This window comes from Oncorhynchus mykiss, chromosome 10 (genome assembly GCF_013265735.2).
Source record: "Oncorhynchus mykiss isolate Arlee chromosome 10, USDA_OmykA_1.1, whole genome shotgun sequence".
NCBI classification, from domain to species: domain Eukaryota; kingdom Metazoa; phylum Chordata; class Actinopteri; order Salmoniformes; family Salmonidae; genus Oncorhynchus; species Oncorhynchus mykiss.
In genome coordinates, this window is record NC_048574.1 from 52,425,571 (window position 1) to 52,452,771 (window position 27,201).

Below are 27,201 nucleotides of genomic sequence, written 5' to 3' on the forward strand. Positions count from 1 at the left end.
GACTTATTAACTAAGTGCACTGCAACCCATCAGCCATCATCTTATTTCCCAGGTTTACCCATTACAATAAACAAACAAAACAGTCATTATACAAATAAATGTGTTTACACAAGACTGTCAATTGAAATAAGTAGCTAATGTTCAATACAATATATTACTATTAGCAGAGAAACCATTGTCCGTGTATAAATATTATGGGAAAGATGCCTTTTATATAGCTACACTAGTTATGAACTACATGCCATGCTATCAGTAAGAAAAGTAGGCCTATGCCTTGGGTCTCAACTATGGTGAGCAAAGAATCACACGGACAGACAGGACAGCGCTGCCTACATAGTCTAACTCCCTTGAACGCGCCACATAACTACACTCGCCACGCCTCATTTTTACTCTGACGGAAATGACATAGTCGTCGAGGTCACTGATCCAAGGTGGATTGGAATTTGACATTCATTTACTATTTCGTTACGATAACAGCATATATATTTTAATGATTTTGAACACCATTTTGATAACATCTCTGGGCAGTTTGTTTGCGAGGAGATGTCTGGTGAAGTTCTAAACGCACAGGTAAGAATCTGAGAGTACGGTGCACGAGGAGTTTAGTTTTTGGGACAGCCTTCATTGAACATCGATTGGTGGAAAATTACATAACACGCGCTGCTATTGGCTAAACAAGTGAATGGGTATTTGTTATTGGCTCCTCGGGGAGGAAACGTTCAATAAATAATCTACGCTGCGATTACGTACTGCCGAAAGATTTCAGAGTTATAAAAACATGTATTCCTCTGAAGTGGTTAGTTCTCGTTCAATTAATCACTCCAGATATATATCGCACATAGACTTGTTTCTGTGTAGCTAGCCAGTTAATAGCCATATAAAAGACGCCGCCCTGGGTGGTTAATATGCAGCGTCCGACAAATAACTGCCGAAATGTTTTTGGGGAGGGGTACTTGTTTATGAAAATCTAGTTATTTAAAGAATCCGTGATCCTATAATTGTATAATTTGTGGATACCTGTATAGAAACAGTCTGACCCGCATTTTTCTCCAAAACGGCACCTATAACTCTGATGTGGTAGAATACGCGTTTTTCGCTCCGTCTAGCACAGCAGCTAATTTGGAGAAGGATGCTATTCCGGGCGTTCCTGTATGTGGACGTTGCCGCATTTGCAGGAACCCTCCCTTTATACCTGTTATATATTGGTAAATGTTAAATTAGCGGGAGGCAGGGACGCTCCAATATACGTTAATGCAAAAATAATGTTTGATTCCAGCTGCGACAACGGTAGTAGGCTGGACACATTACATTTTTAACAACGCTTTTTTTCTGATGACTGATAATTTTTCTGATAAATGCATCCGCCATGGAGCTCAGTTTCATAATATTGCCATATGTCACAGCTACTTGCCATAGTTGAAGTAATCTTGAAAAAAGCAGATGTTATTTTAGGGCGTTAACCCTGTAGATTTACCTCGGGTAATTCATTATTAACACTGTTACGGCTACTTGGTGAGCAAGCTCACTGTTGTGGTAACCCACAATGCTAGCGATGGCTGGCGCATAGCCCTCAACCATTAAACATTTTCTGGTCAAGGTTAACCACTTCTTTTTAAAGAAAAAGTTGTAAAACCTAAACAAAACGCATGTCCCTGTCCTCTTCTTAAATATGTGGCCGATTTTAAACAGACAGAGTAAAAAAAATAAATTAAATAACTTTTTTGGTGATTTGTTTCCAAATCGCTGCTGAGTAATTGTATATGCGTCAATCTGTTCATTCTTAGGAATCTAGAGGTCGAGCTCATTGATTTGTAAGATTTGACGCAATTAACTCGGATTATGAGTCTAGCAAGTGTCGCATGACTATTTTGACAATATTTCGGAATACTCAGGTCCTTCAATTTAGTTTGTTCTTGTATGACCAGAAAACCTATTTTGTTTACAAACTGACGAAGAAGACTGAAATCAGTATTTATCTTTTATGTATACAGTAACTAAGATACTGTTTTAAAGGGCATACAGGTCTGCTCTGACTTTACACGGTTATTGTTCTATTTAGTTATTAATAATTATTTCCAAGTGAAAAAGGTCTTAGGAACATGTAATATATACAATGTAAAACATTTTTTATTCACATTTTTTTATGATCCGTTTTCATATGCACTTAAAGTAATAGGTACCCTTTTATTTAAAATATTATTTTGTATTTTATATCTCAGAATAGTTCCTGATTACACTAAAGAGGGTGTTTAGTCTCTCTTACAAGAACCCTTGTCTTGAACATAATTTTCAGTTGAGTTGAATTTCAAAAGCTGGATACTTTTACTTTTACTTTTATATGATCTTTGTTGTTTTGTCTTTGTCTATAGTTTCTCTTAATGCTAGGGGGTTACGAAACAAAGGGAAGCGCAAGGCCTTATTTTTATTTGCTAAACAATTTCAAACAGCTTTTTGTTTTTTTGCAAGAGTCTCACTCAATTTCGGCTGATGCAAATTCTGGAGGTCAAATCAAATTTATTTGTATAGCCCTTCGTACATCAGCTGATATCTCAAAGTGCTGTACAGAAACCCAGCCTAAAACCCCAAACAGCAAGCAATGCAGGTGTAGAAGCACGGTGGCTAGGAAAAACTCCCTAGAAAGGCCAAAACCTAGGAAGAAACCTAGAGAGGAACCAGGCTATGTGGGGTGGCCAGTCCTCTTCTGGCTGTGCCGGGTGGAGATAACAGAACATGGCCAAGATGTTCAAATGTTCATAAATGACCAGCATGGTCGAATAATAATAGTAAGGCAGAACAGTTGCCCCCACAGTGGGGCAACAATCTTTGGCACTCCCATGGATCTGAACGCTCCGCTGGTGTCTCTACAATGAAAAATACCTTTGGTGGTAATATTCTACACTCGGAATATGACCCCTTTGGTCACTTTATTTGTCTTGTGATCAGTTACAATGACAGTACGCTCATTACTTTAAACTTCTACGGGTACAACACCAAACATGAGAATGATGAGTTGCTTGAATCTATAGGGAAACATATACTTCATTGGTTATCTAAATTTCCCAATTCGTTATTATTAATAGGAGGGGACTTTAACATTACTATAGATAATTCAACTGATAGATGGCCCCAAGGTAGGCCAACCAATCAGAATTTGGATTTAATACTTTTTATTGAAAGATTTGATCTTACTGATATATGGAGAGAGGTTTCTGGCTGACAGATCATTCACTTGGAGTAACAAAACAGGTTCCAGACAATCCAGAATAGATTTTTGGCTTTTATCCAAATGTATTGATAGTGTTTTACTACAAATATTTGTACTACTCCCCTCACAGACCACAGGGCCATTTACATTGATATCAAAATATTTACCCCTGATACTAACCTTGGTAGAGCATCCTACTGGAAGCTAAATAGCTCATTATTAAATTATATAGTTAAGTTTGAGGTTAAAGATCTGCTTTCACACTTTTGGGAAAGGGCTTGTGAAGAAAAATCTTATTGCAAGAACTGGGAGCTCTTTAAATTTGAGGTGTCCAAATACCTTAGAAAATATGGTAGTAATCTTGCTAAGACCAGAAGAACTGAGGAGGAAAATGTGATCTTTCAGATAACTTCCCTTTCTCAGAGGTCCCCAGGCGGCCTCTTGGGGGAGGAGAAGATGGAACTAATTGAGTTACAAAATAAACTGGATAATATATGTATATATAGATTAAAAGCAGAAGGAGCCTTTATTAGATCTAGGAAAAAATTGAGGAGAGAGAATATAATTCATCCTGTTTCTTTAGACTTGAGAAATTTCACTCTGAAAATAACACTATCCATAAGTTAAACATTGATGGTGTTATTACAGATGGCCAAAAATTAATCGCTAAATACTGTAGCAATTTTTACAGAATTGTATAGTTCTATGTACTGTCAGGAATCCACAGATATGTTTTTTTGACTCACTGAATAATGTTCACTCTATCAGTGATATAGAATATAAACAGTGTGATGAACCCATAAAACTTGGAGATTATAGAGTCTATAAAACATCTAAAGAACAATAAATCACCAGGTGTTGATGGAATTACATCAGAATTTTACAAATTATTTTCCGAATAAGTAGCTCCCTTCCTATTTTAAGTCTTTTTTAGAGAGTATTAAAAACAATATTCGCCCTCCTACAATGAGCCAGGGGTTAATAACACTGATACCTAAGCCTAAAAAAGAAGTGCTGCTTAATGATAACTGGCGTCCAATTTGTCTTCTTAATAATGACTATAAGATATTAGCCTTACTACTTGCAAAAATAATTAAAGAAGTCCTGGATGCAATCATTGATGAAACACAGTCTGGCTTCATGAGGAACAGACATATTTCTTACAAGGTCAGACTAGTATTAGACATACTTGACTACTCAGACCTAATAACCGAGGATAGCTTTATATTATTTTTAGATTTTTATAAAGCATTTGACACAGTAGAACATCAGTTCCTCTTCCACTCCCTTGAGAGAGACTTGGCTTTGGGGATTTTTTTCTGTAATGCTATTAAGACTCTCTATGCAAATGCTAACAGCTCTATCAAGTTAAAATATGGCATTTCATCTAGATTTGAGTGAAAGAGAGGAATTAGGCAAGGTTGTCCTATCTCTCCGTACCTGTTTTTATTAATCACCCAACTTTTTGCAAATTATTTAAATAGTCCTGTACAAGGTATTTCCATAGCAGGTAAAGAAATGATTATAAGCCAGCTGGCTGACGATACTACATTTTTTCGGAAAGATGCTAGCCAAATTCCCATAATGATCAATGTGATACAATCCTTTTCCAAAGCGTCTGGTCTATATCTTAACATTAATACCTGAGCCACTTGTGTGGGTTGTAGACTCCGTCTCATGCTACCACTAGAGTGAAAGCACCGCCATCATTCAAAGTGACCAAAACATCAGCCAGGAAGCATAGGAACTGAGAAGTGGTCTGTGGTTATCACCTGCAGAACCACTCCTTTATTGGGGGTGTCTTGCTAATTGCCTATAATTTCCACCTGTTGTCTATTCCATTTGCACAACAGCATGTGAAATTTATTGTCAATCAGTGTTGCTTCCTAAGTGGACAGTTTGATTTCACAGAAGTGTGATTGACTTGGAGTTACATTGTGTTGTTTAATTGTTCCCTTTATTTTTTTGAGCAGTGTATTTATTATTGCAAGGCAGAACACTTGATAAACAAGCCACATTTTATGTTTTATATTTCAAATGTGGTTTGAACTGGGTGTGACCTAGTAACCTCTATGTAAAAGTCCAGCAATTAGGGTGAGATAGGTGGGGCAGGTTTGAGACTGATCTCAGGAATTAATAAGAAAAATACACTTTATTTCTCAGTCTTTATATGAATTAATAAATTAACTGCTAAATATTTCCAATAGATGGCAGCATAAGACCACTAAGCATCAGGTATAGGCTTCAGCAGCAATATGTTTGACATAAAGTAGCATGCGACCATATGTCCCATGATTTTCTAAAATGATTACTCATTACTTTTACAGTAATATTTATTTGTTTATTTATTTGGGCTCTCGAGTGGCGCAGCAGTCTAAGGTACTATATCGCTACAGACCCGGTTTCGATCCCGGGCTGTTTTGCAGCCGGCTGCAACCGGCAATGAGGCAGCGCACAATTGGCCCGGCATTGTCTGGGTTAGGGGAGGCTTTGGCCAGCCGGGATGTCCTTGTCCCATCGCGCTCTATCGACTTTGGGGGGGGCCAGGCGCATGCACGCTGACTTCAGATGCCAGCTGTATGGTGTTTCCTCTGCCACATTGGTGCAGCTGGCTTCTGGGTTAAGTGTGCAGTGTGTCAAGAAGCAGTGTGGCTTGGCAGTGTCGTGTTTCGGGGGACGCATGGCTCTCAACCTTCCTCTCTCCCGAGTCCGTACAGGAGTTGCAGCAACGGGACAAGACCTTAACTACCAATTGGGGAGAAAAATGGGTTAAAGTAATACAACTAACCTCAACCTAGTATACAGTACCTTTGGAAAGTTTTCAGATCCCTTGACTTTTTCCACATTTTGTTAGATTACCGCCTTATTTATAAAAATGATAAAATAGTTATTTCCCCCTTATTCACACAATACCCCAGGTTTTTATAAATTTTTGCTAATTTATTAAAAATCATACATGGAAATATGACATTTACGTAAGTATTCAGACCCTTTTCCCTTGTACTTTGTTGAAGCACCTTTGGCAGAGATTATAGCCTCGAGTCTTCTTGGGTATGACGCTACAAGCTTGGCACACCTGTATTTGGGGAGTTTTTCCCATTCTTCTCTGCAGATTCTCTCAAGCTCAGGTTTGATGGGGAGCGTTGCTGCACAGCTATTTTCAGGTCTCTTCAGAGATGTTTGATCGGGTTCAAATCCGGGCTCTGCGTGGGCCACTCAAGGACATTCAGAGACTTGTCCTGAAGGCACTCTAGTGTTGTCTTGGCTGTGTGCTTATACTCAATGTCCTGTTGGAAGGTGAACCTTCACCCCCGTCTGAGGTCCTGAGCGCTCTGGAGCAGGTTTTCATCAAGGATCTCTCTGTACTTTGCTCTGTTCATTTTACCCTCAATCCTAAAGTCTCCCAGTCCCTACCGCTGAAAATCATCCTTACAGCATGATGCTGCCACCACCATGCTTCACTGTAGTGATGGTGCCATGTTTCCTCCAGATGTGACGCTTGGAAATCAGGCCAAAGAGTTCTATCTTGGTTTCATCAGACCAGGTTATCTTGTTTCTCATGGTCTGAGAGTCTTTAGGTGCCTTTTGGGAAAACTCCAACCGGGCTGTCATGTGCCTTTTATTGAGGAGTGGCTTCCGTCTGGCGACTCTACTATAAAGGCCTGATTGGTGGAGTGCTGCAGAGATGGTTGTTCTTCTGGAAGCTTCTCCCATCTCCACAGAGGAACTCTGGAGTTCTGTCAGAGTGACCATCGGGTTCTTGGTCACCTCTCTGTCTGCTACCTGACTGCTCAGTTTTGCCGGGCAGCCAGCTCTAGGAAGTGTCTTGGTGGTTCCAAACTTCTTCCGTTTAAGAATGATGGAGGTCACTGTGTTCTTGGCGACCTTCAATGCTGCAGACATTTTTTGGTTCTCTTCCCCAGATCTGTGTCTCGACACAATCCTGTCACAGAGCTCTAAGGACAATTCCTTTAACCTCATGTCTTGGTTTTTGCTCTGACATGCTCTATCAACTGTGGTACCTTTTTATAGACAGGTATGTGCCTTTCCAAATCATGTCCAATCAATTGAATTTACCACAGGTCGACTTCAATCAAGTTGTAGAAACATCTCAAGGATGATCAATGGAAACAGAATGCACCTGCGCTCAGTTTTGAGTCTCATTTGCAAAAATGTCTTTAAAACTGTTTTTATTTTCATTATGGGATATTGTGTGTAGATTGCTGAGGATTTGTATTTTATGTTATCCATTTTAGAGAAATAGTCAGAAGTTTTTTCTTTTTTTTTTCAACAATTCCTCATTATGCAGATGTAATCACAGTTGACACCATCGAGGTGCGGATGTTTATTTTCTACACAAGTTGTTCTTTTTCAGATTCATCCTAAGAACAGATTGTAGTGGTAAAATAAAAAGGGATACATTTTTTGTGACATTTAGGGTAAATGGAATTCTAAGCATCACTCTAATCAGAAGAGGCTTGGCAAAGTTTATTTTCTATGGCCTTGCTCTAGTGTTCCAGCTCAGCCAACGTTCCTTGGACATTTTTCAGCCTTGGGTGAATTTTGACTCATTCTATTGTCCAGCCTACCGGCAGCTAATTATCCGTACACTGGTAGACTGTCCTTCACCCCCGCCTGTCGAGCACTGTTTTCTCGCAGTTCTGTTAAAGATGTCGTGGGCAGGTGTTCGGCAGGCGGGAGCAAAGGACTCTGTGGTAGCTTTGCCAGCTAGTCCTCAGGAGGACTCCGGTACACAGCAGGCTGGAGGCAGGGGCGACATTGTGTGCTAGCTAACTAGCAAGCCAGCTAATACACAGTGTTGCCTTCCGTCTGATGCTGTGCTAGCGGGAGGTGGGGACGACAGGTTGACGGTGTCCTTCACCCCCGCCTGTCGGGCACTGTTCTCCTGCAGCTCTGTTCTCCTGCAGCTCTGTTAACGACAGTGAGGGCAGGTGTTCAGCAGGCGGGAAGCGAAGGACACGGTCTAAAAACACTTTTAAACCTTTTTGACGCAAATTCAAAAGTGTCACACAAGCATGAAGATGAAGTAGTGCCGCTTGGTGGACAACGACTGCCATTGTTAGGGCGGAGAGACACTTTTCGTCATGTAGTGTACGTATGTGGACACCTGCTCGTCGAACATCTCATTCCAAAATCATTGGCATTAATATGGAGTTGGTTCCCCTTTGCTGCTATAACAGCCTCCACTTTTCTAGGAAGGCTTTCTACTAGCAGAATATTGCCGCGGGGACTTGCTTCCATTCAGCCACAAGAGCATTAGTGAGGTCAGGCACTGATGTTGGGCGAAGTCAAGTTCTTCCACTCCGATCTCGATAAAACATTTTTGTATGGACCTCGCTTTGTGCATGGCAGCATTATAAACAGGAAAGGGCCTTCCCAAAACTGTTGCCACTAAGTTGGAACCACAGAATTGTCTAAAATGTCATTGTATGCTGCAGCGTTAAGATTTCCCTTCACTGGAACTAAGGGGCCTGGCCCGGACCATGAAAAACAACCCCAGACCCTTATTCTTACTCCACCAAACTTTACAGTTGTCTCTAAGCATTCGGGTGGGTAGCGTTCTCCTGGCACCCACCAAACTCAGATTTGTCCGTCAGACAGCCAGATGGTGAAGCGTGATTCATCACTCCAGAAAACGCGTTTCCACTGCTCCAGAGTCCAATGGCGGCGAGCTTTACACCTCTCCAGCCGACGCATGGCATTGCGCATGCTGGTCTTAGGCTTGTGTGCGGCTGTTCGGCCATGGAAACCCATTGAAGCTCCCGACTAACAGTTCTTGTGCTGACGTTGCTTCTAGAGGCAGTTTAGAAATCTGTAGTGAGTGTTGCAATCCACCAAGAACAGACCATTCTGTTCTACGATTCAGCCCTCGGTGGTCCCGTTCTGTGAGTTTGTGTTGCCTACCACTTCACAATAACAGCACTTACAGTTGACCGGGGAAGCTCTAGCAGGGCAGAAATTTGATTAACTGACTAGTTCTTATCACGGTGCCACGATAAAAGTCACTGAGCTATTCAGTAAGGCCATTTTACTACTAAAGTTTGTCTAGTGAGATTGCATGGCTTGGTGCTCGATTTTATATACCTGTCAGCAACGAATTTGGCTGAAATAAACGAATCCACTAATTTGAAGGGGTCTGTTGACACCTTGCCTACTTGCTAGCACCAACATAAGGTTGAAGCTAGCGTAGCCACAGATGGAACAATGAGCCAGATGTTTCACCGGATGTATAATTATCCAGTTGGCATTTCCACTCGCCACCAAATATGGTGATAAGAGGAAGCCTAGTGGGAGAAGAACGAGATAAATTTTAGCCAACATTCTGCAAATGTTCTGATCAATGAAACATTTGATCTCAATACGTTTTTCTTGTTCCCAAAATTACACTGAGCAAAAATATAAACACAACATGTAAAGTGTTGGTCCAATGAAAAAATCCCAGACATTTTTGTATTTCTCTCAGATTTTGTCCACAAATTTGTTTATATCCCTGTTAGTGAGCATTTCTCCTTTGCCAAGATAATCCATCCACCTGACAGGTGTGGCATATCAAGAAGCTGATTAAACAGCATGATCATTACACAAGTGCACCTTGTGCGGGGGACAATAAAAGATAACTTTAAAATGTGCAGTTTTGTCACAACACAATGCCACCTGCACAGTCATGTGAAATCCATAGATTAGGGCATAATTCGTTTATTTGACTGATTTCCTTATATGAACTGTAAATCAGTGTATTTTTCTTCAGTTTACCCACAGAGTGGAGTACGTTTTGTAGACTTTACCCTTTTGCCTTAAATCAGGGCCTAAAATTAACAGCTGACACCTGGGGAGGTTCACAGTCAAGGCTCAACAGTGCAGCATTTCATACAAATAGTGCGAGTTGTGATTTGTGGCTAAATAAATGCTGCAATATCGGTTTTCAAAGTATTTCTGCCGTTTTGTTTCATATCTTGTAATGCACAAAGAAATCTGAATCGTAACGTTATCCCACCTTACGCAGCAACACTGCCTGTCTGGGGGGCTGTGAGCACTGCTAGTGAAGTGCTAAAATATATGTTTTTAGAAGCAATGCGCACAGGCATAAAAGTTGGTCTAATTTACTCAAGTCTACTAAAGTGTGCCTTTGTCCTTGTGTATCTTGGATATTTACATTGTTTTGTTCACAAGCTAGCAGAAAGAGACATCGTCAGCCTCTACTAGTGAGATTCTCACAGGCAGACGTGATGACTCGAGTCATATATTTGTATAACTAACGCCAGATAGACCACATCCTGTCTTTTCCAATGGGAGCAAATTAATCACAGAACAAGCAAGGAGGTGAGAGCCTATTGGCGCACTCTAGCATGTATTTGCATATTTCCCTTAAGGAACGCCTACTCTGTGAAGTGCAATAACTAAATTCGCCCTTGCACTCCTAAACAACCCATTTAAAAAAAAACTTTGGCAAAGGGTAAAGTTTACAAAAGGTAGTCCACTCTGTTAGTAACATATTCTAGTTTTGGAAACAGAACTGTATTGACATCAAATGCTTCATCGATGAGAGAATTTGCAGGACGTCGACCCAAATCCATTTCTCCCCACTGCCGGCCACTGGGCTTGTTCTCGCCACCATATTTTGTTAGTGAGTGGAAACCAACTGGGTGCTTCACATTTATATATGAAGTATTCTAATTGTTCTATCTATGCTCAGTCGCCCTGTTACCAATTTAAAGGGGCAGCTGAACATTTTAGTCTCTGAAGACTCAGGTCACAGAATATTAAATCGAGCAATATACCACATTTACTTCTTAATAGTAAGGCATAATTAAGTATGCTCATCCATTTTTTTGTGTGTAATTATGGCAGATTTTTTTTTGTCTGGTAAAAAATCTGAGTGGCTGGTATATTAAAATAAATACATCTAACTGCCACATTGGCTGGAATACAAAACAGTTTGTTTTATACGTTGTTTGGAGTGTAAGGGCGGATTGAGTTATTGCACACACGCACTTCAGAGCAGGCATTCCCTAACAGAAATATGCAAATAGATGCTAGAGCGTGCCAATAGGATTTTGCTAGCTCGTGCTTGGCTCTGCCCACCTCCTTGCCTGTTGTGCCCACTTTGATTAATTTGCTCCCATTGGAAACGACAGGCTGTGGTCTATATTGGTTTAGTTATAAAAATCTTTGGCGTGGAAATCTGAACTAACGCGTTCAAAGTGTCTTGGCCGTGAGTATCTAAGGCTAAGTTTAATTTATAGAACCTTCTTAGGAGCATTGTTAAATCGACAAGCTGTTTCCCAAAACCATCGTCACTAAAGTTGCTATTTATTTACTGATTGCCTCAGACTACTCCTAGAACAGCGTCGTAAGATGTTTTTTTTTTTTCAATTCCGCATCACTTTATACGCAGAAGATCTCTGCTCAACATAGAATCAAGCTGTTTGTTTGTCTCTCTGTGACCGTTGATAATTCGGAAACAAAGTTGACTACAATACAAAATTGGCAATGTCTTTGCAATTGAACAAGCAAAGGATACAAATATATTTCAAATGCAAACCGAGATGACTGCATTAAAAAACGAAATCCAGTAGGCCAATAGGCTACATACAGTGCCTTCAGAAAGTATTCAGACCCCTTTTCTTCTACTATATTTTGTTACGTTACAGCCTTATTCTAATATTGATTTAAAAAAGAAAATCCTTATCAATATACACAGATTGCCCAACAATGACAAAGTGGAAACAGAAATGTTTGCACATTTAAAAAAAAAATACCAGATACCTTATTTACATAAGTATTCAGATATTTTGTCATGAGACTCGAAATTGAGCTCAGATGCATCCTGTTTCCATTGATCATCCTTGAGATTCTACAACTTGATTGGAGTCCACCTGTGGTAAATTCAATTGATTGGACATGATTTGGAAAGGCACACACCTGTCTACAGTGCATTCGGAAAGTATTCAGACCGCTTGACTTTTTCTGATTTTTGTCCCAGATGGGTCTATACCCATGCCCCCTGTCCAGTGGCTATGCAAGGTAGCCATCACAGGGGTTCGGGGTCTGGCAGGGAAGCTTAATCCTTCTTCTTTACGCAATCCATGCATTAGGCTAAATTCACAAGATAAACATAGGGCGACTTCATAGGAAGTGTACATAAAATGCCATTATGTGCAGATTTGTAAGTTAACCTTCCGTTTCGACATACAGGCTAGGCCTAGCTGTTACTCTAAAAAAACGAAAAAAGATAAACTAGAAAATTGGAAAAACTATATCAATCTCAATTTTGCAGGGTTGAACATTTTCAATTTTATGAGTGGATCAGACATTTTTATTAAACATTTAAAATAATATTATGTAATTCAATTTGAATGATTGTATTATTATTGGATTGATAAGTGTTACATGCACTGACAATGACAAGAAAAAATGCGAAAAGAATAGCCTAAATTCTTAATTTGTCCCTAAATAATACAGTGTGAAGGCTATGTGTAGGCTTACCACACACCACCCAACAACTGACACAATGAATCTGCATTCTTAATTTATCAGCATATGCCAGGAGGGTGGAGGCTAGAGTCTAAGACACTACAGGGCAAGGACACTCATAGCAGTGCTCTTCACATACTCCTCACAGACACATCATTGTAGAGCCTGAGGAAGAGCTCTCGTCTTTTTTCACCCTTACCAGGAAGATCCCCCTTTTTAAGTCACCCGAAAGAATGGAGGAAGGACCTTATAAGTGTGTTAGAGTGAGTGATTTAAGGTTTAACCTGGTACTTGCCTAATAAGCTGGAGTTATTAGGAAGATGGCTTATAAGGAAGTTGATGTATTTTTGTTATTTTCTTAACAGGATGGAAACGGAACAGTGAATCGGGTCATTAGGATGGGGACCAGGAAGAGCCAGGTAAATTCATTCATTCATTTAGTTGTAAATGTATATCATTATAATAATTATTTTTATTCACACCTGCACTGTTGGCGCTCAGAGCTTAAGATTTTCACTGTACACAGCAACTACATCTGTGCATGTGACTAAATAAAAATGGAATCATTAATTGATTCACAAGCTTGTTCAGATGATCTACTGTAGGATATTTGATCACTTCATGTCATTAATATTACTGTTCACTACTTCTGGTCACCAAATGTTGACTTAAAATCATTCAGTCATCATAGTAAAATGTCCTCTCAAAAAGCCCCTGTATTAACCTCCATATTAGTAAGGATTTTTCAGTTGAGAGGTTAGGAAGGGAGGTCAACTTGAAAAGGGTGGGTCTGTGTGTACTCATCTGATGAGAGCTCATCCCTGATCTGTCACCATTGTGATAGTCACACAAGTGTCTGTGGCCATGTGTCACAGATACTGCACAGGCTATATAACTGATGACAATGCATACATTTGTGGTTAACTTGATGTTTATTCATATCCCAATTAGCTGTTGCACATGCAGCATTTACTCTTCCTTGGGTCCACATAAAACAGAAAATACATGAAAAGGTAAAGAACAGTTATAGATAAGAACGGCCTTAGATATTATTACATTCAAATTAAAAGTAATATATTGTCAAGGCACCAAGAGACAATTATTTAAAAACTATTTACACACTCTTCATGTATACATATTCACAGTTCAAGTCGGAAGTTTACATACACCTTAGCCAAATACATTTAAACTCAGTTTTTCACAATTCCTGACATTTAATCCTAGTAAAAATTCCCTGTTTTAGGTCAGTTAGGATCACCACTTTATTTTAAGAATGTGAAATGTCAAAATAATAGAAGAGAGTGATTTATTTCAGCTTTTATTTATTTCATCACATCCCCCTGTTGGTCAGAATTTTACATGCACTCAATTAGTATTTGGTAGCATTGCCTTAAAATTGTTTAACTTGGGTGAATCGCTTCGGGTAGCCTTCCACAAGCTTCCCACAATAAGTTGGGTGAATTTTGGCCCATTCCTCCTGACAGAGCTGGTGTAACTGAGTCAGGTTTGTAAGGCCTCCTTGCTCATACACTCTTTTTCAGTTCTGCCCAAAAATGTTCTATTGGATTGAGGTCAGGGCTTTGTGATGGCCACTCCAATACCTTGACTTTCTTGTCCTTAAGCCATTTTGCCACAACTTTGAAGTATGCTTGGGGTCATTGTCCATTTGGAAGACCCTTTTGCAACCAAGCTTTAACTTGAGATGTTGCGTCAATATATCCACATAATTTTCCTACCTCATGATGCCATCTATTTTGTGAAGTGCACCAGTCCCTCCTGCAGCAAAGCACTCTCACAACATGATGCTGCCACCCCCGTGCTTCACGGTTGGCTGGTGTTCTTCGGCTTGCAAGCCTCCCCCTTTTTTCTCCAAACATAACAATGGTCATTATGACCAAACAGTTCTGTTTTTGTTTCATCAGACCAGAGGAGGTTTCTCCAAAAAGTACAATCTTTGTCCCCATGTGCAGTTGCAAAACGTAGTCTGGCTTTTTTATGGCGGTTTTGGAGCAGTGACTACTTCCTTGCTGAGCGGCCTTTAAGGTTATGTGGATATAGAACTCGTTTTACTGTGGATATAGATACTTTTGTACCTGTTTCCTCCAGCATCTTCACAAGGTCCTTTACTGTTGTTCTGGGATTGATTTGCATTTCGCACCAAAGTACGTTCATCTCTAGGAGACAGAACGTGTCTCCTTCCTGAGCGTGGTCCCAGGGTATTTGTACTTGCGTACTATTGTTTGTACAGATAAACATTGTACCTTCAGGGGTTTGGAAATTGCTCCTAAGGATGAACCAGACTTGTGGAGGTCTACAATTATTTTTCTGAGGTCTTTCTTGGCTGATTTCTTTTGATTTTCCCATGATGTCAAGCAAAGAGGCACTGAGTTTGAAGGTCGGCCTTGAAATACATCCACAGGTACACCTCCAATAGGCTAATTGACATCATTTGAGTCAATCAGACGCTTCTAAAGTCATGACACCATTTTCTGGAATTTTCCAAGCTGTTTAAAGGCACATTCAACTTAGTGTATGTAAACTTCTGACCCACTGGAATTGTGATGCAGTGATTATAAGTGAAATAATCTGTCTGTAAACAATTGTTGGAAAAATTAATTGTGTCATGCACAAAGTAGATGTCCTAACCGACTTGCCAAAACTATAGTTTGTTAACAAGAAATTTGTGGAGTAGTTGAGAAACGAGTTTTAATGACTCCAACCTAAGTGTATGTAAACGTCCGACTTCAACTGTACATACAGTACAGTTCATTTAGATCTTTAGAAAGAGAAGAGGTGCAAGTTTTTACTGAACTTGCTTTTTGCCACCTCTGGTGGCAGAACATTCCACGATGACATTGCTCTACATAACAGATTGACGCATTAAATCTGTTTTTTTTGTTTGGGTAGCGTGAAGAAACCCATAGTGGCGTGCCTAGTGGGATATGTATGTCTAACTGAAGTGTGTATGTTACTCCTAGGAGCTCAGCTTCCTCAACTTGCTCAATGGTCACACTCGTTATGCACAGCTCCATTGACCCATTTACTGTGTTGGTGTTGCTCATAAAATGTATCATCACTTCAGAATTAGCAGAGAGCCTACTCTAGAAATGTGACATGTTTAAAGAGTATATTGTTCCAAATACTGTCTATAAAGGCAAAATACGAAAGTGTATTTTTTGAGATATTAATATTTTTTATGTTCAATGTGAACATTTTTTTTCAGAATCTAGATATGCTCCATATGTTAGACCACACTATAAGGAGGATAATGACACCAAGATGTTGTCTGTCTTATGTACGATTCACATATCATAACATCTTACAGGAGTCATGTATAGGTCTAAAAAAGGACCTGAAATGGTCACTTTCATGATGATAAAAAAAAAAAATGTTTGTCAAGCATCCTTCCTCCCAATTAAGTTTATATGTGAAAATTGCCAGAACAATCCGAGATACCAAAATATTTTCTGCCTACTCCGGTGTGGACTCCCCCTTGTACTGTACTGATTCAGATGACTGATGATTGGCTAAAGGAAATGTATAATAAGATGATAGTTGGAGCTGTTTTGTTAGATTTCAGTGCAGCCTTTAATGTTATTGATCCTCATTTGTTATTGAAAAAACATCACCTTTACATCACATGGTTGGAGAGTTACAGCTAGCTGCCTAAATAATGCAAACATTTGAGTAAATGAGGGATACAAAGTATATTGAATGCAGGTGCTTCCACACAGGCATGGTTCCTGAGTTAATTAAGCAATTAACATCGCATCACGCTTATCATGTATAAAAATGTTGGGCAGGCCATTATTTTCGCTACCATGGCTATGCCCTCATAGGATGACATAGCCCCCATCCACAGGACACGAGTGGTCACTGAATGGTCAGTAGTTAACTTGTTATTTAGAAAAATAGCATTTACTAAGAAAAGGCAGCAAACAAATTGGATGGCTGTTAGAGACAGCAAATGGTGCTTTACAATTGTATGTAGTGGAATTACTTTAGCTTCCTTCCACACCTGTGGGGACACACTCCTTTTAGGCTTTGGTTAAAGACATGACAAATAGGGGTGGCAATACAGTCTGCTACCATTCTCAATAGTTTCCCATCTAGGTTGTCAATACCAGTGAAATGGAACTGGCTTATCATTATTGATGGATAACAATAGTTCTTCAACCTCTCCCACACTAACTTGACCAAATGCAAAACCCGCTATTGTTTCTCTCATTATTAGATCTTTTATACAAAAATACGATGGTTCACTGTTCAATGTTCACTATTTTTATTTTTTCACATTAATGTCCATGTCGTAGCCTTTATCAAGGAAATTGCCCACATTTGCTCTAAGCAATGATTATAAATCAGTTTCACCTGGCACATCATTCCTTTCATATCTACATAATGTATGTAATAATATAAAATAATGTATTTTTATATTTCAGTTGGCTCGCATCCAGACTGATTATGTGGCAGAGAAACTGAAGACACTTTATCCAGATGTCCATCTTGAAATAGGTGAGAAAAGTAGAGATGCGTAATACAAGAACACTCATACAGCCATACACTCTCTCTCGCTCTCTCAATTTTCCTCCCGCTCTCTCTTTCCCTCCCTTACTCTCTCTCTGTATTTCTTTCCTCTGTTTGTCAGCCTTTCAGTTACTGAACAAATAGTAGATTGTGTTTGGGAGAAGATGGTGTAAAGCATACAACTGTACTGACACACAGTTTACTGTCTTTCGGCTTTGTTGCTCTGACTGTCTTTTAAAGAGAATCTGCTGAAATGGAACTGATGACCTCACTACCACTGTCATTCATAGTCATGATTGTAATACACTACTTTTTCATTCATTCCAGTTGCCATGTCCACAATTGGTGACAAAATCTTGGACACTGCATTATCAAAGGTTAGTTCAGAATAAATAATGCTTGAATTGTATTTGTAGGTTTGAGATCATTGTCAATCCATTGCAGGATGCTATTTTTATTAACTTTATCAGTGCTGTTGGTATGGCAACGTGGCTGGTATGTCTGTATTTAGCGTCTCAAAATGTGTCTTGGTTGTTTCAGATAGGTGAGAAAAGTCTTTTCACAAAGGAGCTCGAGAATGCTCTGGAGAGGAATGAGTAAGTATGGACAATGTTAATGAAAGTATTGATTTGAGTGACACTCTCCTGGTGACAAGTAACAAGTCTGATAAATAGCTCCCTCTGTTGACACAACTCTGAACTTTATCAGATTTCATTGCGTAAGAACACGTACAGGTAACTGCCAAAATAAAAGATACAAAGAATACAAAAGAATATTGAAAGCAAATGCTTCCGTACATGTGTGGTTCCTGAGTTAATTAAGCAATTAACATTGCATCATGCTTAAGGTCATGTATAAAAATGGTGGGCAGGCCATTATTTTGGCTACCATGGCTATGCCCCCAAAGGATGACAAAGCCCCCATCCCATCATGCTTAGAGTCATGTGTAAAAATGCTCAGTTGCCCATTATTTTGACTACCATGGCTAGACCACCAGATCTCAACCAACTTGAACACTTAAGGAAGATTCTGAAGCGTTTTCTATCACCATCAACAAAACACCAAATTATGTAATTTCTCGTTGAAGAATTGTGTTGCATCCCTCCAATAGAGTTTAAGACACTTGTAGAACCAATGCCAAGGTACATTGAAGCTGTTCTGGCGGCTCGTGGTGGCCCAACATCGTATTAAGACACTATGTTGGTGTTTCCTTTATTTTGTCAGTAACTTGTAGATGAGTGCGTTAGAGGTTGGAAAATAAAGAGCAGTTCTTTATTATAGTATTAACTATATTGTGAAATGGGGGTTTATTTTGGTGTTTGGAAATGACAAGGCTGTGGAGTTAATGAAAAAACTTGGAGTGTACAACTATTCTATAACCAGCATCTCTCTTTCTAACAGGGTAGACCTAGTAGTGCACTCTCTCAAAGACCTCCCTACAACTCTGCCCAATGGCTTCACTATAGGAGCAGTGCTTCAGTGAGTACAAACCCTACTTAGTACATCATCAGCACTGTCCATTGTCATCCACACTCTTCTTATAGTTGGACTAAGCAGTGACAGTGTTGTGGGATGGATAGTACCAACAACAACAGCCGGAAGCTGATGTCTTCCAATAAATGTCCATTCATACAAATCAATTGTGAACTGATCTATGGAAATTTGTTTTAGTTTTCACATTCATTGAGTCTGGGCCTATGTCTTTTTTGCTAAATAAGTTTCCCTTTTGAATACTAAGATTCTCTGTGTATATGTTTTCTCTTCCTTTCCAATGTTTCTCAAAGGCGTGAAAGCCCACATGATGCAGTGGTGCTACATCCAAAGAACAGTGGACTGACCCTGGACACTTTGCCAGATGGCAGGTAGGTGTGCCACTATGCCAGGGAGAATAGTGAATGAAAGATACCAATTCTCAGTGTTCTGTGATAAACTTGACACACATCACACAGCCTATAATGTCTTCATCAAGCTTTAAGACTAGGACATGGCATATCCTATGATATTCAGTTGGAGCAATTGCAAAACTGCACCTGCAAAAGAAGACAAAACTTAGTTGTTTTTTTGTTTTGTTTTTTTGCGACCATGTCCTTTTGAATTACTGACTGTTACAATGCAATGGTCAATGTGTATGTGTATGTATATGTGATCCTTTTGAGAACTTCAATGGATGATTTTCAGATCAAACTCCACTGACGTCTGTGTCTGTTCTGTTCTCACAGTGTGATTGGTACTAGCTCTCTGCGTCGAGCTGCTCAGCTGAAGAAGAGGTTTCCTCATCTGGAGTTTAAAGACATTGTATCGTTTTCTAATGCAGAACTGCTATGATTTACTGTCTGTCCATCTGTGTGTCTTATTGCTGTCAGTATTCATGCATGTAGCTATTGTAGGGGAGACTGGAGGCAATTATACGTTTTTGTCCTCCTCTATTGCTCAGAGAAGACTTGAACTAGGCCAGTCATTCAAGTGTCTTATATATCTGTCACCTAATCATTCATACCTGTCGGATCACAATATTGATTTTAATCCGAAAAGTCATGCAGGGGCAATTGTAATAGTAGCTGGGGTCAAATGTAACACCTACAAAATCAACCAAATACATGTATTAAAATTAAAAAAAAGTAATGTTTATGAATAATCATATCATAGACGTATGTAATGATTTTGCAAGAAATATGACAATTTCTATGTACGTAACCAATAATTACATGGCCATTTGGTTCCTCTCAAAACATGTGAATAGTCGATGGTACCGAGATTATATCCGTTTACAACTTATTTGGCACTTTACAGGACCCCAAGGCTATTTACAGTTATTATATGTATAATTCATACAATCTTAAAGTTAAATTCACTTGTTTTCATCATTTGGCTGCTTGGCTCAGGGTCATTTTAACACTGTGTTACGAATGCCCCCAACCCAGCAGCCATGTCACAACCTCATGTGCCTAGCAAGAGACAACAAATTAAATCAAATTTTATTGGTCACATACACAAATCTCGCAGATGTTACTGCAGTGTAGTGAAACGCTTGTGAACATTTTCATGTAAGAAATAACACACAAAAAAACCTGAATACTGCAAAGTTGCTTAGGCGCTAGAAGCAGAGCGGCCATATCTGTCGTGCCATCTTGAATAGTGACCACATCATTCATGTAAATATTTAGAGAACAAATTATGCTAGTTGGATTTATTAGACATTAGTGCTCATATAAGAAAAATACAGCCAATTTTTTTAAATACACAAAACTACTTCCACCCCTAACAAAATTGCCCATAAAATGTGAGATATTTGGCTGTAACTTTTCAAGCAGGAAAAAAACTAAATGGGCATGTTCTGTGTGTTTCATCACTCTAGCTAGCTTCTGTTTGGCAAAATTCAAGGTGTTACAATTGCCCCCAGTCTCCCCTAGTAATTGTTCCTTAACCTGAGCGCTATAGCGAGGTAACCTCAACACTCGTCTGAAGAAGCTGGATGAAAAGGAGGACTATGCTGCCATCATCCTGGCGGCAGCAGGGCTGAAGAGGATGGGGTGGGAGGCACGAGTCAGCCAGGTACAATGCAACCAGCCTCCCCAAACATCTCTGGTGTGCCTGGCCCTCAAGGCAAATGTCATGGCATAACACAAGACACAAAATGTTTCACCAAACAATACAATTTCAGAGTGCATACCTATAAATTGACTAGGTATCCCCCTTTCCTTAAGTTGATAAATATGCTAGGAAAATGTATTTGATAATGTTGTGTTGTATGTCTCTTGGTAGCTATAGAAGCTGCTGTAGAAATGAAATGTTTGTTGGGTTTGTCTCTACAGGTTCTTGGCCCTGAGGACTGTATGTATGCTGTTGGCCAGGTGGGTACAGTTTTTAGCTATTGTTGTTGTTTACAGGAAGCACCTGGGGTGCCAGCCGTTATAACCGTTACACCATGAGTGCCACACCGTGCACATCTATTCTGAAAACGAGCTATTATTGGCAGACAACTTTGGATCTCTTTCTTGTTGGTTTATTAACTAATTTACTAAAAGGGCATTATCATTTTCACAATTTCACAGTATTATTCCAACATCAATGTGGAAATATACACTCAGTGGACAGTTTATTAGGTACACCCATCTAGTACCGGGTCGGACCACTCTTTTCCTCCAGAACAGCCTGAATTCTTTGGGGCATGTGCCAAGAAAACATTCCCCACACTATTACACCACTGCCAGCAGCCTGTACTGTTGACAACAGGTAGGATGGGGCCATGGACTTATGCTGCTTTAATTTGTTTAAATTAACAGGTGTGCCTTTTAAAGGTACATTTGTGGAATTTATTTTCTTCTTAATGCGTTTGAGACAATTAATTGTGTTGTGACAAGGTAGGGGTGGTATACAGAATATAGCCCTATTTGTTAGGGCAAGAACAGTTCAAATAAGCAAAGAGAAATGACAGTCCATCATTAATTTAAGACGTGAAGGTCAGTCAATCCAGAAAATGTCAAGAACTTTGAAAGTTTCTTCAAGTGCAGTTGCAAAAACCATCAAGCGCTATGATGAAACTGGCTCTCATGAGGACCACCATAGGAAAGGATGGCCCAGAGTTACCTCTGCTGCAGAGGATAAGTTCATTAGTTACCAGCCTCAGAAATTGCAGCCCAAATAAATAAATGCTTCAGAGTTCAAGTAACAGACATCTCAACATCAGCTGTTCGGAGGACACTGCATGAATCAGGCCTTCATGTTCGATTTGCTGCAAAGAAACTACTACTAAAGGACACCAATGTGTCACAGGGAAATCACATTTTTGACTGCACTGAGACTTTAAGAGAGTCTGTATCCCCCAGGGTGCCCTTGCCGTGGAGGTGCGGGCGCGAGACTGTGACATCTTGGAGATGGTGTCTACCCTGCACCACTCAGAGACTGTGCTGCGCTGCATAGCAGAGAGGGCCTTTCTCAGACGCCTGGCAAGTTAACCATGCGTTTCCCCATACACACGCCTGACAAAAACATAAACAAGACACTAGCTGGCAGCTGCACCTGCTGATGCCGAATAGTTGCGGTTCAAAAGCTGCAGCTTATAGAACTGAATGTGTATTTTTCTTGCCTCACACAATCAATTTGTTGCATGGATCATAATTTGTGTGCATCAATATTACAAAGCCTTCTATATTATCACTCTGACCCTTGCTGCTTTGATACTTTTTGTACACAGGAGGGAGGTTGCAGTGTACCAGTTGCTGTGAACACAGAAGTGAAGGACTCGGTGGTAAGGAAATAGTTAGACATCTAATCAGAATCGGGAATAGATGCAGAAACCACCAACCTTAGAGCTGAGCAGAATTACCTCTAAGCATATTGCTGTACTGTACTGATTTTGTTCAGTCACTTCCAATGGCCTATTTAAAATAATCAGTAGACTGTCGAAATTATCTACAGATGGAAGTTTTCTGTAATTGATGAGAGTGGGTGTGCTCATGAGTTTAACGCTCTTCTCTCCTGTTCCAGCTCTCTCTGACTGGTGCTGTGTACAGCCTGGATGGAGCTGACAGCTTGAAGGAGGCCATGGAAATCAGTGTAGACCCAGGAAATAAGGTTGGGGACAGGACCTATTTTTATATGGCCGTCATGCCATATTCTTAATGTATTATTTACTGTATGTGATATTTTCTGTTTTTGTATGGTCGTCATGCTTACGATTATCCTGGAATCTAAACTGATATGCTCAGTTTCAACATTGTGGTGAAAGTTTGGATTTATGGCTAGTTTCATTTTGTTCCTAGAAAGTGAATGTGATATTTTAGCTAATTGATTGTCTCCATTTTCCTCTTCTCAGTTAGAGTCGGCGGCAGACATCCAGCATGTTGGGGTTACAGCCCACAATGTGCCTCAGTGTGCCCAGGTAGCAGCTGAGAAGCTGGGGGTGGACCTGGCCGATCTCCTGCTCAGCAAAGGAGCCATGGAGATCCTGACCACTGCTCGGAAACTCAACGACGCACGCTAAGGCCCTCTCTCCACTCCTACAGCGGGTCCCAATTTGCTCCCTACCCCTTCCTTTGGCTCTCTAACCTTTCGGCCAAGGGGAACAAGTAGGGAGCGGATTGGGACTGGCTGCCTAACACTGTGCAAGCCATCGTCAGCATCCAAGACCAGCAGAAGTCGGCAGGGTCTTGATAATGTTTACTCTGAATATGTACAGATTCACCTCAGTTGTATTGTATAAGCTAAATGTATATGATCCTATTTATGTATGAGCTACTACTCTGGGTAAATACTAGGTGAAAATTTGTATAGATACTGAGGGTTAAGAATGTACCAAACAAAGATTTCTGTGAGTATGACTGACCAACTCCACACACAGTATTACAACTGAACCGTATGACAGACACATCTCAGGCAAGGCCCCTGGCCTTTTTTTAATCACTTTTCTAAGCAAGAACAAAATGATGTTCAAACCTGGAATATATTGACAGCAAGAGAATGTTGTCACAAGTGAATATATAACTATCAACTCTTACTGGAAAATGTATCATACCGATAGTGCCATGTTTGTATACATTATGTGCTTTCTATGAAGCCTTCATATCTGCTTCAGCTCTATAAATACCGACCAGTTGTACGGAGTGATTAGTGCTTTTTGAGGTCGTTTCAATTATTTAAAAGTTATACATTAAATGCAGTAACAGACTAGAACAAAAGTCCCATGATGGTGACTGCCCATCAGTTTGCCATGTGCCTATTACTTGTTTGATATTTCATTTGCTGAGCTGCTATTTTAGTTACTGAAGTGCATACTTTTGTCTGAATACCAACTATCAGGTAGAGCTCATGTATCCCTCTTGAATTATGTCTGTAGCAGGAGTAAAAGAGAAACAGACCGCGTATGCGCTCAATGGATAATGGTCATTGTAGTTAATTACCTTCTGCGTTAAACTGAATAAAACTACAACTCCCTAAATCGCTGTTTGGGTTTGATCTGATTTCCCTAGAGAAACTGCGCACAGGAAGAACGAAATGGAATTCAAATTGAACCGATGTAGGTCAGTTATTCGTTTAATTGCTCAGCACTTCCAAGGTTGTTAGATAATTCAGCTGCAGGAGTGCGGCTCCTGAACACTTCATTGGGTACAAACTACACATCGCCTTTGTTTCATCAGATTGTCTGGAGTCCACGCGAACCTGTCACATCGAGACGTGAGACATCGTACACATTGTTATCTAGTTAATTTGTGGTCTAGGCAAAGGTACTCGCCATGGCATGTCCTTTGAGAACTACGGTTGGTATATTGGTTAGCCAAGTTCCCAACAGTAGTGTAATGGCTATTGTTAGCATGCTCAACCCTGTCGCAAACACTTAAGGTTAGCTCTCTCAAACAAACATTGATTTTACTCACTTGTTTAACCTTCGAATGGATACAAAACGTGACAAGATGTATCAAAATAACATTTATTGCAACCTAAAGAATTTTAAGCGCGAAAAAAACAGCACATTTTCAACAAAGGAAAATAGGAAAGGAAATTTAACAATTTTCAGAATGTGTGGGTGGCCCTTAAAAGGGCCTTTTGGTTGAAGAGTTCGGTGGAGGTTTATTTAAATCGCCAACTAATATTCTTGGGACTGTGAGGAAGCCTTCTTTCCCGCCTTCCCGCTTGGTGCAGCGGCCGCCCCTGTCTTCTTTGGTAGCAAAACAGCCTGGATGTTGGGCAACACACCTCCCTGGGCGATGGTTACACCGCCGAGTAGTTTGTTTAACTCCTCGTCGTTACGAACGGCCAGCTGTAGATGGCGGGGGATGATACGGGACTTCTTGTTGTCCCGAGCGGCATTGCCAGCCAACTCCAGGATCTCAGCCGTCAGGTACTCGAGGACAGCAGCCATGTACACGGGAGCACCAGCACCTACTCTATGAGCGTAGTTGCCCTTCCTCAGCAGACGATGGACACGACCTACGGGGAACTGAAGACCAGCGCGGGAGCTGCGGGACTTTGCCTTAGCGCGGGCCTTTCCTCCGGTTTTGCCTCTTCCAGACATGATGCAGATTCTCAAGACTCAAGTATAACAGAGATCAAACAGGCTGTGGTTCAAGGAAATAATGAACGCTAAAGGAACTACTGCGGAATATAAACACTGCAATTTAATCCCGCCTTCAAATCCTATTGGATATTGAAATGAGAAGGCGCATATAATTGGCTTTGAGAGATGACTGCTAGAAAGAGATGAACCCTCATTGGCCTAAATTTTCTGTGCATATCAGAGTAGTTGAGGACCGTGTTTGATTGGTTTGTTGTGTTTATCGCTGTTGTCATTGGATCACATTGCTCTCAAATTTGGGGGGAAATGTCACGCCAATCAAATACCCTCCCTCCCTATTTTATTTTTTGGTGGAAAGCCAGCAATCTATGAAGACGAAACAATTATTTGTTACATGAATCAGCGTGTTTGTATCAAGGTATATCATAGATGAATAGGGCAAAGTATATTTTGGTAAACAACGAATTGTTGGGGAGCGGGGATGGAGCTACTGCTACCAACGATAGAGAGAAATATTAATGGCGTCTTTTTGTAGGCAATGAATGGTTCGTTGGACAAAGCCTATGAGGAAAATGGATGGTGTTTTTGGATGAACGCCGTTCGGTCTATGGTTAACACAGGTTTAGGCATCTTATATGTTTTGTTCTATGAGATAATCTTCATCTAACCTCACTTTTTTGAATTTTAAAGAATTTAGAATATGTAATAATACAAACAAATCACAAATGCTTCATAATTCGTAAAGGTCATGTTAACTGACTGCCATTATATCATAGATCAAAACAAAGAAGATCTCATAAGCACGGTGGGAAATTTAATTTATTCTTTCAACAGCCAATGTGGTAGGTAACGTTAGATACAAAAAAATCTAGCAACCACTCAGATTTTTACCTATCCAAATAATATTTTGCTCCATAATTACGCAAAGAAAATACATAAACAACGGCAAGCATGCTTTCTAATGTTTAAAAGATGAGATGTATTACTATTAATAGGGTATAATGTTTAATAACATTTTTGTGACCTGCCTCAATTTGTGTTAAAATAAATCATTTAGATCCAATAATAAAAAGATAAACATCAAGAATCAACAAAGTGCATGCCCTTCCACAAAATGCTGAGTGATACAGCTTATTCATTATTATTATCAATGATGTTGCTCTTGCTGCGGGCGATTCCCTGATCCACCTCTACGCAGACGACACCATTCTGTATACTTCTGGCCCTTCCTTGGACACTGCTATCTAACCTCCAAACCAGCTTCAATGCCATACAACACTCCTTCCGTGGCCTCCAACTGCTCTTAAACGCTAGTAAAACCAAATGCATGCTTTTCAACCGTTCGCTGCCTGCACTCGCACGCCCGACCTAGAATATGTGGACATCTATAAGTACCTAGGTGTCTGGCTAGACTGCAAACTCTCCTTCCAGACTCATATCAAACATCTCCAAAATCAAATCTAGAGTCGGCTTTCTATTTCGCAACAAAGCCTCCTTCACTCACGCCGCAAAACTTACCCTTGTAAAACTATCCTACCGATTCTCGACTTCGGCAATGTCATCTACAAAATAGCTTCCAATACTCTACTCAGCAAACTGGATGCAGTTTATCACAGTGCCATCCGTTTTGTTACTAAAGCACCTTATACCACCCACCACTGCGACCTGTATGCTCTAGTCGGCTGGCCCTCGCTACATGTTCGTCGCCAGACCCACTGGCTCCAGGTCATCTACAAGTCTATGCTAGGTAAAGCTCCGCCTTATCTCAGTTCACTGGTCACGATGGCAACACCCACCCGTAGCACGCAGCAGGTGAATCTCACTGATCATCCCTAAAGACAAAACCTCTTTTGGCCGCCTTTCCTTCCAGTTCTCTGCTGCCTGCGACTGGAACGAATTGCAAAAATCTTTGAAGTTGGAGACTTTTATCTCCCTCACCAACTTTACACATCTGCTATCTGAG

General features: G+C 40.2%; 2 protein-coding genes across 3 annotated transcripts; one reads left to right on the forward strand and one right to left on the reverse strand.

Annotated features, from left to right (window-relative positions):
• Positions 1–376: 376 nt before the first annotated feature.
• hmbsa (hydroxymethylbilane synthase a) lies at positions 377–24,164 on the forward strand. Of its 2 annotated transcripts, XM_021618997.2 has the most exons (15): positions 11,316–11,438; positions 12,764–12,963; positions 13,066–13,119; positions 17,143–17,215; positions 17,555–17,604; positions 17,768–17,823; positions 18,629–18,706; positions 19,012–19,089; positions 19,447–19,522; positions 20,666–20,779; positions 21,040–21,078; positions 22,054–22,173; positions 22,422–22,475; positions 22,715–22,801; positions 23,043–24,164. In XM_021618997.2, the coding sequence occupies exons 2-15, from the start codon at positions 12,934–12,936 to the stop codon at positions 23,208–23,210; spliced, it is 1,077 nt and encodes a 358-aa protein (XP_021474672.1). In that variant the 5' UTR covers positions 11,316–11,438; positions 12,764–12,933; the 3' UTR covers positions 23,211–24,164. The 2 variants fall into 2 exon arrangements, with proteins under 2 accessions (XP_021474673.1, XP_021474672.1); XM_021618998.2 differs by lacking the exons at positions 11,316–11,438; positions 12,764–12,963 and adding an exon at positions 377–570.
• Positions 24,165–24,639: 475 nt separating this feature from the next.
• Positions 24,640–25,312, reverse strand: LOC110534249 (histone H2AX). Its single transcript, XM_021618999.2, has one exon. The coding sequence runs from the start codon at positions 25,236–25,238 to the stop codon at positions 24,810–24,812; it is 429 nt and encodes a 142-aa protein (XP_021474674.1). The 5' UTR covers positions 25,239–25,312; the 3' UTR covers positions 24,640–24,809.
• Positions 25,313–27,201: the final 1,889 nt, after the last annotated feature.

Excerpts from the sequence above, each read along its gene's own strand:
- hmbsa (XM_021618997.2), top strand. The coding sequence starts at position 12,934 with ATGGAGGAAGGACCTTATAAGTGTGTTAGA. Across the intron at positions 13,120-17,142 it reads TGGGGACCAGGAAGAGCCAG|TTGGCTCGCATCCAGACTGA; the intron begins GTAAATTCATTC and ends TTTATATTTCAG. Across the intron at positions 17,605-17,767 it reads TGGACACTGCATTATCAAAG|ATAGGTGAGAAAAGTCTTTT; the intron begins GTTAGTTCAGAA and ends TGGTTGTTTCAG.
- LOC110534249 (XM_021618999.2), bottom strand. The coding sequence starts at position 25,238 with ATGTCTGGAAGAGGCAAAACCGGAGGAAAGGCCCGCGCTAAGGCAAAG.